The 16121-nt window shown below is 41.7% G+C and overlaps 1 protein-coding gene and 1 long non-coding RNA gene across 2 annotated transcripts in view; one reads left to right on the top strand and one right to left on the bottom strand.

Annotated features, from left to right (window-relative positions):
• Positions 1–16121, bottom strand: part of LOC311100909 (dynein axonemal heavy chain 17-like) — a gene marked incomplete at its 5' end in the record, with an annotated part of 141747 nt that overhangs the window by 60552 nt on the left and 65074 nt on the right. The window contains 5 exons of the mRNA XM_084141893.1: positions 6661–6868; positions 7025–7242; positions 8563–8823; positions 13474–13707; positions 13843–14004. Of these exons, the coding sequence (XP_083998019.1) occupies positions 6661–6868; positions 7025–7242; positions 8563–8823; positions 13474–13707; positions 13843–14004 (1083 nt within the window). The remainder of the gene's footprint in view (positions 1–6660; positions 6869–7024; positions 7243–8562; positions 8824–13473; positions 13708–13842; positions 14005–16121) is intronic.
• Positions 9868–11589, top strand: LOC311100865. Its single transcript, XR_014609861.1, has 3 exons — positions 9868–10198; positions 10967–11028; positions 11226–11589. It is a non-coding gene; the product is annotated as an uncharacterized lncRNA (long non-coding RNA).

Genomic DNA, 16121 nt, shown 5'->3' on the forward strand with positions numbered 1-16121 from the left:
AGTCTATGGTGCGTTTCGTCAGCCCTGTCCGGCCCGTTCCTGCTCTCCGCACCAAGTCTGTGGTGCGCGTCGCCAGCCCGGTCCGGCCCGTCCAAACTCCCCGCACCGGGTCAGTGGTGCGCGTTGTCAGCCCGGTCCGGCTCATTCCTGCTCCCCGCACCAAGTCAGGGGTGCGCTTCGTCAGCCCGGTCCGGCCTGTTCCTCCTCCACGCAGCAAGCCAGGGGTGTGCGTCGTCAGTCCAGCACAACCCGTGCCTGGGTCATGTCCGGAGCCGGATCCGCCGCCGAGGCGGAGTGCCCACCCGGTCCCTCCCCTGTTGTGGTTGTTTGGCGCGGCCGGAGTCCGCGCCTTTGGGGGGGGGGGTACTGTCACGCCCTGGCTCTGGGGACTATGTTATGTTGAGCCAGGGTGTGTAAGTCTATGTTTAATTTTCTATGTTGGTCTGAGTGACTCCCAATCAGAGGCAACGAGTGTCAGCTGGGTGTCTCTGATTGGGAGCCATATTTAACTGTTTGTCTTGCACTTTGTGTTTTGTGGTTTCTTGTTCCTTTTGGTTTGTATATCGAAGGACTTCACGTTTCGTTCTTTGTTTTGATCGTGTGATCTAGTCAATAAATATAAATATGTTCACCCGCAACGCTGCGCCTTGGTCCTCCTCCTTAAGCGATCGTGACACTCATTAAAATGCAAATCAATTTATAAAATTTTTAACATGCGTTCTTCTGGATTTTTTTGTTGTTATTCTGTCTCTCACTGTTCAAATAAACCTACCATTAAAATGATAGACTGATCAATCAGCAGGGGATCAAATACTTTTTCCTGAGTTGTCTCAACACATTTGCCAAAGTTGAGTAAACTAGAAATCGTATTGCAGCTGGTTGCCTTGATTTTTTAAGATGACTCAACTTTGGATGTCTAGTCCTCTCAACTTAACGATGCAAGGATATCATCAGCTGAACTATTTAAGCTCCATGGACCAATGTAGCAAATTAGGTGGGTAGCCCTGACCGGGTCCTGCAACTGTCAACCCAACCTTAGACATTATGCCAAGAGATCTGAAGTTGGATGAACTATAATAAATATTTTTCTGTTGCGGGTTTCAGCAAACTAAACTCTCTTGTGGGATCATCTCAGCTATTTGTGTTGCAAAGGATTTCAAATTCAACTCACATTGAGCAAAACGTCATAGGGTTAGTGGAGTATTCCATGTCATCTCAACAATTTCCCAATTTAAAGTCCAGCCAACTTGAATATTTAAGCTACATGGACTTTTATAAGTAGATAATATTTTTTTTTACATTGTGTTCTGCTATGTAGTAGGTTGTTCAGTGTTAGCACACAGGCAACACATTCTACCAGGATAGACTTCCACACTCCATCCCCCAGGTGGCAGCACCAACTATGTCCAAGTGCTGTGCTAGAAGGAAGTCTTGATAAGCACATCAGGTGCTGCCAATTAAGGTGATCATCAGTAAGATGCCTTTTTGTATTTTTCCCTTTTTTTTTTACATATTTATTTAGTCACCATATGAACAAATAATAATCCACTTGGACTGGCCAACCACTAGGTCAAAACGGAGCTGGCCCTGGACTTAAAGAGCAACTCCGCCACTTTTCAACCTCATATTCATTATCTCCAGCACCAAACCAGTGTTTATGTATGTGAAAATGGTGCATTTCTACATATTGTAGAAAAAATATAACGTAAAAAAGTTATTCCCAATGACATCATCAAAAGTTAAAAAAAGTTAAAAACAGTGATTTTCAAACACTATGACATTCGCAGTGACGTGGGGAGCAAGAAAATACCCTCACTCTGGCTAGAAACTCTTTGCAGGTTTTGAAAATCACTGTTTTTCATACTTTTAATCCTACCCTGTGATGTCACAGATAATACTTTTTTTTTTACTTTTCTTCTTATCTTTTTAACCACAGATCATAGAAACGCGCCGTTTTCACATGTGGCCCGTTTCAGAAAGCTGGTTGTATGACGGAAATCACTACTTCACAGGAGAGGCATTTGAACGTAAAATTAAATCATTACATGTACATTTATTTTTGGGGCACAAATGCCTTCTTGAACATGTGAACTTTCATGTGCCTTAATAACAAACTTGTGTGTCATCTATAAATACGAATAAAATATTTAAATTAAGAGCCTAATTGGTTTAGCCACAAAAAAAGACGGGAACCTTCCTGCTAGCCATGATTGGCTGAGATAATGGCTGGGCTGGACATGCCGAGAGATGAGTTCTGATTTGTCTGCCATGTTGCAGGCTTCTGTCTATAACATGAGCTGCTCAGATAATCCTTGCTACCGCAGGTTTTTTGAAAGATATAGCCACGGAGAACTGCAAAAGTGTTGCTACTGCTCTCAACAACATTGCTGCCCTGAATTTAGCAGGTGCTTTCGACAAACATCAAAGGATAAAAGTTGTGATGGACTACTTTTTAGACGATCGTGCCATGCTGACACTCTCTGACTCTGAAAATGAATCAGACAATGAGGAAATCCCTGATTTTGGTAAAAACATTTTCACTGAAATATACAGTACACTGTAGTCTTCTGATGACAGTGACAGAAGATAAACGTAGATCAACAGTGTTGTTGTCACGGAAGAGGTTTAATGATTTTTGAAATCAGTGGAATGCCCGGTGGAAGCGGAGTATGAGAAGGAGAAAATTCTGACTTTTGATTGCAAATGCGGAGGGAGTCAAAAAGGGAACACAGAAGGCTGTTGCATAAAACACCTGTCTCCGGATTACATTTTCAAACTAAGGGCAACCATGGCCGTGAAGCATTCATCCATGTATACGGGTAAGTCTAGCTACATTTTCAGATATTATACATTTCTAATTTTGTCAGAAAGTCATTTTCATTGCAAGTTAAAGCATACTGTTAGCTAGCTAGCTACAATGCCTTCAGAAAGTATTCACACCCCTCAACTTTTTCCACATTTTGTTGTGTTACAGCCTGAATTTAAAATTGATTAAATTGAGATTTTTTGTCACTGGCCTACCCACAATAACCCATAATGTCGAAATTTTTACAAATTAATTAAAAATGAAAAGCTGAAATGTCTTGAGTCAATAAGTATTCAACCCCTTTGTTATTGCAAGCCTAAAGTTCAGAAGTAAAAATGTGCTTAACAAGTCACACAATAAGTTGCATGGACTCACTCTGTGTGCAATAAGTGTTTAACATGATTTTTGAATTACTACCTCATCTCTGTACCCGACACATACAATTATCTGTAAGGACCCTCAGTCGAGCAGTGAATTTGAAGCTGTTGGATTCGATCTTCTAACTTTAAATATCTTACACTATTAGAACTGAGTGGATGGAATCTACTGTGTGAGAAAGGGGAGGGCAGAAAGTTTACATTCTGTCAGAACATGTTATTGTTCAATCTCAGGTATCCTATGGAGAGGAGAAGGGCAATGGTCTGGTTTCAGTCACAGATAAGGTAGGACAGCCATGTGTTGGGGAGGAGTGAGGAATTTGGGCCGAGGTCAGGTCAAACGAAGGGAGAAAGAACAGTCACCACAAAAGTCCTGTCTAGCAACAGAGATGTATTGGCTGTACAGATGTGCAAGGACGAGACTCAGCATAGGGGGAAGGTATAAATATATATGCTTGTGTACACGTCTTTGTCTTTTCAGCTGTTTGACCCAGTGGGTGAATAAACTTGGTTTGAGCTTTTCCTAGTCATCCGTGAGTTATACTCTGTTTATTTAGAACCTAACAAAGCACAGATTCAACCATAAAGACCAGGGAGGTTTTGCAATGCCTCGCAAAGAAAGGTACATATTGGTAGATGGGTAAAAAAAAAAGACATTGAATATCCCTTTGAGCATGGTGAAGTTATTAATTACACTTTGGATGGTGTATCAATAAACCCAATCACTATCCAGATAAAGGCGTCCTTCCTAACTCAGTTGCTGGAGAGGAAAGAAACCACTCAGGGATTTCACCATGAGGCCAATGGTGACTTTAAAACAGTTACAGAGTTTAATGGCTTTGATAGGAGAAAACTGAGGATGGATCAACAACATTGTAGTTACTCCACAATACTAACCTAATTGACAGAGTGAAAAGAAGGAAACATGTACAGATTAAAAATATTCCAAAACATGCATCCTGTTTGTAACAAGGCACTAAAGTAATACTGCAAAAAATGTGGAAAAGCAATTTCCTTTTTGTGCTGAATACAAAGTGTTATGTTTGGGGCAAATCCAATACATTACTGAGTACCACTCTCCATATTTTCAAGCATAGTGTTGGCTGCATCCTGTTATGGATATGCTTGTAATTGTTAAGGACTCGGGAGTTTTACAGGATAAAAAAGAAACAGAATGGAGCTAAGCACAGGCAAAATCCTAGAGGTAAACTTGGTTCAGTTTGCTTTCCACCAGACACTGGGAGATGAATTCACCTTTCAGCAGGACAATAACCTAAAACACAAGGCCAAATCTACACCGGAGTTGCTAACCAATAAGAAAGGCAATGTTCCTAAGTGGCTGAATTACAGTTTTGACTTAAATCTGCTTGAAAATCTATAAAAAATACCTGAAAATGGTTGTCTAGCAATGATCAACAACCAATTTGACCGAGCTTGAAGAATTTTGAAAGTAATAATGGGCAAAAGCTTTAAAAGCATAGCTAGATGTGGCTGGTGGGTGGTTATAGCCTCTCTTTCACATGGCCCATCAATTTAGACAAGTACGTCTGGGTAAGCCTCATCTAATCATGATAAAATATTTGTCTCTTGAATTTGTCTTTCAGCATCAGCAGAACACGCCTGACTCTCCTTCACCAATCATTCAAGGAGAATGGTCTTATGCCTCCCATCAAAAAGAGTGCCGGCCCAAGCAAGCACAGGTTACACCAGAAGCATGAGGACTTGCAGCAAGTTGTGAACTTCAACCACTATGCAGAGGACAATGCAATAGTATTACCAGGACACGACCCAGGACACAAAAACATTGGTGCAAAGCTGCTGCCATTTCATGTGACAAAAGCAGCGGTGTGACGACTGTACAAGGTATCGATGACAACACTTCGTATGTAAAGCAAAAAACAAACATATTTTGATTATTTCATTTACCACCAACATGATTAGCACTACTTTTATTGATCTTACATTCTTTATAAAGTGTATTTTTATCTGGAATTTTCCTTATTGTAGGCTACTACTTTCACCACTTTTAGTCTTGAAATCTTTGGTTGTTTACTAGACTACCTTACTCACTGTTTAACACATGGCCTCACATGTGAATCCTTAAAGAGATGGATGGGGCTAAGGCTTAAGACGGTGTGAACCATGCTGAATGGGTGTGAACAAAGAAGTGTAAAAACTGAATCCAAACTTTTCAAGGGCCATTTCTCAAAGGTAGGGTTACAATTTGATCAACTTTCAAAGCAGCATTACTTTCACATTGTTGCAGTGTATGATATACAATTTTGAAGCTTTGAGTCTGTACTTTTATGCAATGCTGGAGATAATGAATATGAGGTTGAAAAGTGGCGGAGTTGCCCTTTAAGGTAAGGTAGCTGTCTCCTGGGTACATACATTCAACACCTAGACACATAAGCTTATTTCTCACATACAGTGAGCTCCAAAATAATTGGCACAGTGAACATTTTTTGGTTGTTTTGGCTCTGTACTCCAGCACTTTGGATTTAAAATGATCCAATGACTATGAGGTTAAAGTGCAGACTGTCAGCTTTAATTTGAGGATATTATTATCCATTTCAGGTGAACCTGAATGAATCATGAATAATGATGTGAGAAAGTTCCAGACACACAAATATCATACCACCAAGACATGCACTGCTAACCTCTCACTATTACAATAACAGGGGATGTTAGCATTTTTTGGGGGTATGATATTAGTGCATCTGTAAGTTTCTCACTCATCATTATTCACGATTCATTCAGGACTATCCATAATCATAGTAGCATCCACATAAGTGTTTAGAAACATACTATGTTCTTATTTACAATAAAAGTGACTCCAAAATGACACAATACATTATTTACCATTAATTTCTATTGGGCACAAAATAATCTGAAACACAACCAAAACAAACAGCAAATGCATCCAAAAAGTTTGTAGAATCACAAGCTTGATGTAATCATTGCGTGCTTGGAATATGGGACCAAATACTAAACTTTTGACTACTTTAATACACATATAAGTGAATTTGCCCAATACTTTTGGTCCCCTAAAATGGGGGGACTATGTCCAAAAAGTGCTTTAATTTCTAAACGGTTGACCCGATAACGATGAAAATACCCTCAAATTAAAGCTAACAGTCTGCACTCTAACCTTTTAGTCATTGTATCATTTCAAATCCAAAGTGCAGGAGTACAGAGCCCCCCAAAAAATTTCACGATGAAAATACCCTCAAATTAAAGCTGACAGTCTGCACTCTAACCTTTTAGTCATTGTATCATTTCAAATCCAAAGTGCAGGAGTACAGAGCCCCCAAAAAATGTTCACTGTCCCAATACTTTTGGAGCTCACTGTAGATGCACATCTTAAATCAGGTTACAGACCATTTAACTAGGCCTAAGACCCCAAGATTTCGCGAGTGCAACTATATTAGAAGGCTTGTTAATCGGTTTTGTAACAATTCTATTGTATTCTCTCACATTGATCTTAGACTTGATGACGGAGAGTTTGTCCAAGGCAGCGGCCAGCTCAGCATTGGCCTGGGCCAGAGTCTGGCGTTTGGGCTCCACATCACAGTACACCTCGTAGAACATCACAATGTTGATGCACCACGAACACAGACCTGCAGCAGCAAGTGACTTCGAGCGGATGTATTCTGGCTCGAACGTGGGGTCGTTCTTAAACGGTCTGCACAGGGAATAAAAAGAAGATACACACAACACCTATCATCAACAAGAGATAAAAGAAAATCAGGGGAAAAGGGGCTGAAATCTTCAGAGAAATAAGGATTTCATGATGAATCAGCCAAAGTGTTTGGATGTCAGCTAGGTTTGTGTTTCTCACTGGAAGGCCTTGATGCAGGTGTCAGGGATGTTCTCCTTGTTGTAGTTGATCAGGGCGTCCAGGAAGGCGTCCACCTTGGCCATGGTGTTCTTGGCAGCCTTCCAGCTCTTGTCTTTGGGCACCTTCCCTCCTGGGGCCATCAGGATCATCACAGCACCCATCACGTTCACCACCGCCTCCGGGGGAGAGCCAAACGACTTCAACTCTGTCAGGTTGTTCTGCAGTGCAGGGGGAACAGACAGCTTATATGACCACAGAGTCACTTAACTCACTGGACAACACACACACTCTTCAGCATTTTAGGCTCACTACAGTAGTTTCAATGCTCGATTCCTACTAATCTTGTTAACTATCCTATAGACATAGACTAGAAATCACTGGCCACTTTAAGAAATGGAACACTAGCCACTTTAATAATGTTTACATATTTTACATTACTCATCTCATATGTATATACTGTATTCTATACTATCCTACTGTGTCTTAGTCCATGCCGCTCTGACATCGCTCGTCCGTATATGTACAGTACCAGTCAAAAGTTTGGACACACCTACTTATTCAAGGGTTTTTCTTTATTTTTACTATTTTCTACATTGTAGAATAATAGTGAAGACATCAAAACTATGAAATAACACATATAGAATCATGTAGTAACCAATAAAGTGTTAAACAAATCAAAATATATTTTATAATTGAGATTCTTCAAATAGCCACCCTTTGCCTTGATGACAGCTTTGCACACTCTTGCCATTCTCTCAACCAGTTTCATGAGGTAGTCACCTGGAATGCATTTCAATTAACAGGTGTGCCTTCTTAAAATTAATTTGTGGAATTTCTTTCCTTCTTAATGCGTTTGAGCCAATCAGTTGTGTTGTGACAAGGTAGCGGGGGTATACAGAAGATAGCACTATTTGGTAAAAGACCAAGTCCATATTATGGCAAGAACAGCTCAAATAAGCAAAGAGAAACAACAGTCCATCATTACTTTAAAAATAGTAAAAACCCTTGAATGAGTAGGACTGGTAGTGTATATATTCTTAATTCATTCCTTACTTAGATTTGTGTGTACTGGGTATATGTTGTGAAATTGTTAGATATTACTTGTTAGATATTATTGCACTGTCAGAGCTAGAAGCACAAGCTTCACCCGCAATAACATCTGCTAAACACGTGTATGTGACCAATAAAATGTGATTTGATTTGATTTTTAGAGTGTGTTTAAAGCTCTATACATACTGACACACACACACATACATGTTATGTTCTTCCCCTCGTGGGGACCTAAAATGAATTTCCATTCAAATTCCCTAATCCTTACCATAACCCTAACCTTAACCCTAACCCATAACCCCAACCCCTTACCCCAACCCTAATTCTAACCCTAACCCCTAAGCTTAAAATAGCCTTTGTCCTCATGGGGATGAGGGAAATGTCCCCACGAGGGAGAATGTTCCTTATTTTATCCTTGTGGGGACATTTGGGGACTTTAGGTCCACACAAGGATAGAATAACCCACACACACACACACACATCCAGACCTTGTTGAGAGTGTTGAGAGCCTCCTGGGCAGCCAACAGGGCAGGTTCTGCTTTAGCCAAGTCCTCTTCACAAGACCTCTGTTTCTCTCCCACATTCTTGGCGATTACTTGCACTTTGAGCTCCTCATCGTTGGCTATGACCTTCTCCTTGGACACTTTCTCTGTTTCCACACCGACCACCTCGATGAGCTTGTCAGCATCCTCGTTCTTCTGCTTGAGCTCCACCTCCTGCACGGCCAGCTTGGCCTTCAGATCATCCACCTGGTGCAGGGAACACACACACATCAGAAACAGAACACAACAACACGCACATCAGAGACAGAAGACAACGCTGTGCAACTCTTCTGCAGGTTGTTCATCATTGGTGTAAAGGAGAATGTGTTCTTAGTCAACTTCGTTGGTAAAATAAAGTTTGATAAAGGCAATCAATGTATCAACGCCTAATACAGTAATTACTAATGGTGGGCACCAATATCGATAATATCGATTTAGTTTGATATCGATATGACGTAGGCATGTCGTGATATCGTTTAATACTTATTTTACCCGCTTTCTACACTCTTATGTAAAAATAAATAAACGCACCAGCATTTGCTGCCGCACTCGGTGTGTAGCTAGCAGAGCAAAGACATAGCATGGGTTCACCCATGGGACCAGCTCGCTAACTTTAATCAAACAAAAATGTTGTAAAAACTTGGAAGATAAAAGTATTATGGCCACAATGTATTTCATGTTTCATCCATCCATTTATTTGCTTCTTCACGAGTCAACCACCCTCACCTTATAGCAAACAGTGGTGATGGAACAAAGTAGCAGGCAACAAACAACTGCTGGTGGAAAACATTTTCACTAGCTAGCATGCTAGCACATTGTAAGAAAGCTCATAGTTGTTGTGCCATACATGTATTCTTTACATTATTTAGTTAATACTTGTACAACCTTCATCTGGTTTAAACAAACATGTTTGTAGCTAGACAACTGGCTATTTTTGCTTTAGTTAACCCCACTCAGCTAAATGCTAGCTAGCCAGCAAGCCAAGTAAGAGCGTCTGCTAAATGATGTAAATGTAAAATTATAATATTAACAACATTACGTTTTTGTCATAAACATCCAAACCACAAGCTAGAACAAGCACATTTTCATTTCACTGGTAGAATTGGGAAGTTTCGACTTCCTGTGTATTCGTCTGCTCATAGTGAACCACAAACTCCGGCATTCATAGCAAATGCAGATACAGCCCCGTTAGGTAGATGGGGTGTGCCCACAAACTTGGTTGATCGCATTGTTTACTTCGAACCACCAACACACAGTAATCTCAGAACTTCTCTAGGCAATTATGTATTTAAACGTTTGTTTTTCGCTAACGTTTGTCATCATGCCCATGTGGTGTTCTGTCTGGCTGTGCTAATCACAACAAGTGTGAAAATGAGTTATCTTTCACTGCTCTACCTACCAGAGATTTACCCCGATGCTGCCAGTGGTTTGTGGCTATCAAGAATGATGCTTACGGTGACCAAAGATTATCAGAGGGCTATTCAGGCTGAACGGATGGGGAATCCATTTCGACAACAGCTGACAAGTGATGCGATACAATCATTGTTTTCTTCACAAGAAAACAGAAGATTCTCGATTAGAGGTAACGTAGTGTTAGCTAGCTTGCTAGCCTAGCTGGACTAGGTAAGTTAGCTAGCTATCTTTTGGATACACACTGTCAATCAATTTCGCCTATTCCATGGTAGTCACTGCTAGACTGGTAGCTACCTTCAGCAGACTAAACATGTTTGTTTGTTCGTTCTATGTTTGACTAACGTTAGCTAACATAAGCTTGTTAAATAAGAGTAACCCTGGTAGCCATCTATTCCACCCTTGTCTGCAAAACACTCCGTTACTAAAAATAGAATTGCTGATATAGCTTAACTCACTCTTGGTGTGTTGGTAGTAATTTTGAATGTGTATAAATCGTATATGGTTGGTTAGTTAGTTCTCAGCTGTAGTGTCACTTCTTCCAGTGTGAAGTACAGTATATGATACACTACATGACCAAAAGTATGTGGACACCTAACGTTAGCTAACATAAGCTTGTTAAATAAGAGTAACCCTGGTAGTCATCTATTCCACCCTTGTCTGCAAAACACTCCGTTACTAAAAATAGAATTGCCGATATAGCTTAACTCACTCTTGGTGTGTTGGTAGTAATTTTGAATGTGTATAAATCGTCTATGGTTGGTTAGTTAGTTCTCAGCTGGCTAGCAATCTTGCTGCCAATTTAGTGACGCTAACTAGCTAACAGCAAGCTCACAATATTGAAATGTCCATGTTAGGTGTGCTAAGCTAGCCAGTCTAATAGACATCAATGCAATTAGTGGGGGGGTTAAATTGTGTATTGTTGTGTGTTTTGTTGTAGGTGGCACATCATCTGATTCCACCAGCATGTGCTTCCAACCCCTAGCTCTGCACAAGGTGAAGGTAAATTGGCAAAAATATTTACAAGCTGACGGCTAAGATAGCTCAATTTACAATAAGCATGGCATAAACATGAATTAGGTAGTGTTTGTATGGGTTTGTGTTATGCGGTTACAGGTGGTTAGATGTACCTTCCAGACCATGTAATCAATTTAGTCTACCCCTTTTCTTTTTTTACCTTTTCTCTTTGTAAAACTCAGGTTATCTGGAGTCCTTCCACAGGCCCTGCTGAAAAATAACCCCAAGTGGCGGCATTTTGGGTACATGAGCTAGCTACCTAACTGGATATTTTCCCCATCTGTTTTAGTGAACGTTAGCTAGCTAGTAGCTAGCTCAAAACTCTCTTACAGATCTGTGGAGGGTGAAGTTTTTAGCTAATCGGACAGCAGTGTTGGGGAGTAGTGAACTACATGTAGTTCAACTAGTAATGTAACTACATTTTGCAGTAGCTTGGTGGTACTTTAATTATATTCAAATCTTGGTAGTGTTTTCAGTAGTTCATTACTTTTTTGCCATGTAGCGGTGTAGCTAACTACTGGAACTACACACTACTTTTTTGCAAAAATAAAATAAAATATGGGTGAAGTAGGCAAGAATTTGATTTCTTTTTCAGCATCAGACCAGCCTAATTCTCAATTGAAACATTGTTTTTGTTTTTAATAGGCTAAATTACACATTCTCTTAACATCTGACTCCAGAGTGATCTTTCTTGCAATTTGCAGTCTGACATTTCAGATTTAGATATGATAATTTATCATAAAGTAGTTTGGATGTAGTTAAGTAAACTGTATTTTTCTTAAAGGGTAGCTTTAGTGTAGTGTCACTTCTTCCAGTCTGAAGTATAGTATATGATACACTACATGACCAAAAGTATGTGAACATCTCATTCCAAAATCATGGGCATTAATATGTAGTTGGTCCCCCCTTTTGCTGCTATAACAGCCTCCACTCTTCTGGGATGGCTTTCCACTAGATGTTGGAACATTGCTGCTGGGATTTGCTTCAAATCAGCATTAGAGTATTAGTGAGGTCGGGCACTGTTGGGCGATTAGACCTGGCTCGCAGTCGGCGTTCCAATTCATCCCAAAGGTGTTCGATGGGATTCAGGTCAGGGCTCTGTGCAGACCAGTCAAGTTATTCCACACCAATCTCGACAAACCATTTCTGTATGGACCTCGCTTTGTGCACGGGGGCATTGTCATGCTGAAACAGGAAAGGGCCATCCCCAAACTGTTGCCTCAATGTTGGAAGCACAGAATTGTCTAGAATGTCATTGTATGCTGTTAAGATTTCCCTTCCACTGGAACTTAGGGGCCTAGCCCGAACCATGAAAAACAGCCCCAGACCATTATTCCTCCTCCACCAAACGTTACAGTTGGCACTATGCATTGGGGCAGGTAGCGTTTTCCTGGTATTCATCTGTCGGACTGCCAGATGGTGAAGTGTGATTCCACTGCTCCAGAGTCCAATGGCGGTGAGTTTTCCACCACTCCAGCCGTGGCATTGTGCATGGTGATCTTCAAATCAAATCAAATTTTATTGGTCACATGCGCCGAATACAACAGGTGCAGACATTACAGTGAAATGCTTACTTACAGCCCTTAACCAACAGTGCATTTATTTTAAACAAAAAAGTAAGAATAAAACAACAACAAAAAAAGTGTTGAGAAAAAAAGAGCAGAAGTAAAATAAAGTGACAGTAGGGAGGCTATATATACAGTAAAATAAAGTGACAGTAGGGAGGCAATCTTAGGCTTGTGTGCGGCTGCTCTGCCATGGAAACCCATCATGAAGCTCCTGACGAACAGTTATTGTGCTGACATTGCTTCCAGAGGCAGTTTGGAACTCGGTAGTGAGTGTTGCAACCGAGGACAGACGATTTTTACGCGCTTTAGCACTCGTGGTCCCGTTCTGTGAGCTTGTGTGGCCTACCACTTCGCGACTGAGCCATTGTTGCTCTTAGACGTTTCCACTTCACAATAATAGCACTTACAGTTGACCGGGGCAGCTCTAGCAGGGCAGAAATTTGACAAACTGACTTGTTGGAAAGGTGGCATCCTATGACGGTGCCACATTGAAAGTCACTGAGCTCTTCAGTAAGGCCATTCTACTGCCAATGTTTGTCTATGGAGATTGCATGGCTGTGTGCTCGATTTTATACAGTCCACCTGTCAGCAACGGGTGTGGCTGAAATAGCCGAATCCACTTATTTGAAGGGGTATCCACATACTTTTGTATATATAGTGTAGCTTGGTAAACTATATTTTCAGAGTAGCTTCCCCAACACTGTCGGATAGAGACGGAACGGGCACAAATTATATAGAAATCTTAAAATTACGATATGATATTGATACAGTATCAAATGTAATAGCCAGTTTGTGTTAAGTTTAGTGCAGGTGGATAACTAACTCCCAGACCGTGTGTGTGGTGGTATACTGTATATCTGACCTGAGCAGAGGTGTTCTCCAGTTTGGTTAATCCATTCTCCAGGCGCTCCATCTTGGACAGCAGCTCGCTCCTCTTGACGGCCAGGAGGTTCTGGTAGAGTTTGATCTGCTCCAGGAAGGTCTTGGGCGTGGTGTAGTTGTAGCGACGGTCTGACAGCAGGTAGGACTTGGACATCTCATTCACTGTCTTATGGACGAAGGCCATGAACTGGCTCAGAGATTCCTTCACCTCGGGCTGGGGGGGGAGAGAGAAAATCGGACACACAGGAATACAGTAAAAGCTAGATGAGGGGTCTACATGAGGCAACTCAGGGAAGGGGCTAGGGATTGTTTTGGGATGGGGTCGAGGGGTGTGACGTGTCTTCTTCACCATGATGCCCTCTGTCTCGGAGAGGAAGCGAGCGCTGACAGACACTAGCGCCTCCTCTGGCCATTCGTGGAACCAGTCGATGGAGGTGCAGTTGACCACGGCAGGGAACTTCCTGGCTCGCACCCTTAGAGTGGAGCCCACCGGAGAGAAGCACAGGATCACCTACAGGACAACACACATGCACACACACACATTACCCAGCTAGCATATTTGGTTCCTTGGAAGTTGTGGGAATGTATGTTTTTGGTTTCACATTGGTTGTGGGAACAAAGCCATACGTTTTCTGACTGGTAAAACTGAAGGGTTTTTTAAACGTTCTGAGAACAGAAGTGAAAATTTAGCCTGTTCTGGGAATGTACATTTTTAGGTTGCAGGGAGGTTCTGAGAACGTTTTCCTCTGGTTCCCAGAATCTTTTCCTGGGAGGTTTTATTAACACTCTAATTAAATAACATTGTGCAAACATTCTCGAAATGTTGTGAAAGTTTTATGGTTATTATTGAAAGTTTTCTTAACACTCTAAGAATGGAATGTGAAGGTTATTTGGAGGTTTTTAGCTAACTTCCTTAAAACTTTCACTTAATGTTTCAATAAGACTTTTTGAACTCCAAACACAGATAGGACACATGGAAAATAATTTGCTCAGGCATTAACCATGCATTTTTATTGTGACACGGCATCGTGAAAATCGAACCTATGATCTTCTGTTATCTATCCATGATATTAGTCAAATCAAATCACATTTTATTAGTCACATACACATATTTAACAGATGTTATTGCGGGTGTAGCGAAATGCTTGTGTTCCTAGCTCCAACAGTGCAGTAGTATCTAACAATTCACAACAATACACACAAATCTAAAAGTAAAAGAATGGAATTCAGAAATACATAAATATTAGGACGAGCAATGTCTGAGTGGGATTGACTAAAATACAGTAGAATACAGTATATACATATGAAATGAGTAAAACAGTATGTAAACATTATTAAAGTGACTAGTGTTCCATATAAAGTGACCAGTGATTCCATGTCTATGTACATTTACATTTACGTCATTTAGCAGGCGCTCTTATCCAGAGCGACTTACAAATTGGTGCATTCACCTTATAGCCAGTGGGATAACCACTTTACAATATGTTTCTTTTTTTTCATTTTTTTTTGGGGGGGTGGGGTAAGGGGGGGATAGAAGGATTACTTTATCCTATCCCAGGTATTCCTTAAAGAGGTGGGGTTTCAAATGTCTCCGGAAGGTGGTGAGTGACTCCGCTGTCCTGGCGTCGAGAGGGAGCTTGTTCCACCATTGGGGTGCCAGAGAAGCGAACAGTTTTGACTGGGCTGAGCGGGAACTGTGCTTCCGCAGAGCAGCCTCTAAGGTACAGGGTTGAGTACCGGGTGGTAGCCGAATAGTGATGGCTATTTAACAGTCTGATGGCCTTGAGATAGAAGCTGTTTTTTGTCTCTTGGTCCCAGCTTTGATGTACCTGTACTGACCTCGCCTTCTGGATGATAGCGGGGTGAACAGGCTGTGGCTTGGGTGGTTAATGTCCTTGATGATCTTTTTGGCCTTCCTGTGACATTGGATGCTGTAGGTGTCCTGGAGGGCAGGCAGTGTGCCCCCAGTGATGCGTTGGGCAGACCGCACCACCCATCTGGAGAGCCCTGCGGTTGCGGGTGGTGCAGTTGCCGTACCAGGCGGTGATACAGCCCGACAGGATGCTCTCAATTGTACATCTGTAAAACTTTGTGAGGGTCTTAAGGGCAAGCCACATTTCTTCAGCCTCCTGAGGTTGAAGAGGCGCTGTTGCGCCTTCTTCACCACACTGTCAGTGTCAGTGGACCATTTCAGATTGTCAGTGATGTGTACACCGAGGAATTTGAAGCTTTTCACCTTCTCCACTGCGGTCTCGTCAATGTGAATACGGGCGTGCTCTCTCTGTTGTCTCCTGAAGTCCACGATCAGCTCCTTTGTTTTGTTCACGTTGAGGGAGAGGTTATTTTCCTGGCACCACTTGCCAAGATAATCCAGCCAGGGCCCCCACCTCCTACTACTGTTGTGTCGTCTGCAAACTTGATGATTGAGTTGGAGGCAAGGACAAGGAGTACAGAAGGGGGCTGAGCACGCATCCTTGTGGGGCCCCTGTGTTGAGGATCAGCGTAGTGGAGGTGTTGTTTCCTACCTTCACCACCTGGGGTTGGCCGGTCAGGAAGTCCAGGACCCAGTTGCACAGGGCGGGGTTCAGACCCAGGGCCCCCTGAGCTTAATGATGAGCTTGGAGTGTA

Source organism: Coregonus lavaretus, assembly GCF_964263955.1.
Source record: "Coregonus lavaretus genome assembly, chromosome: 25".
NCBI lineage: Eukaryota > Metazoa > Chordata > Actinopteri > Salmoniformes > Salmonidae > Coregonus > Coregonus lavaretus.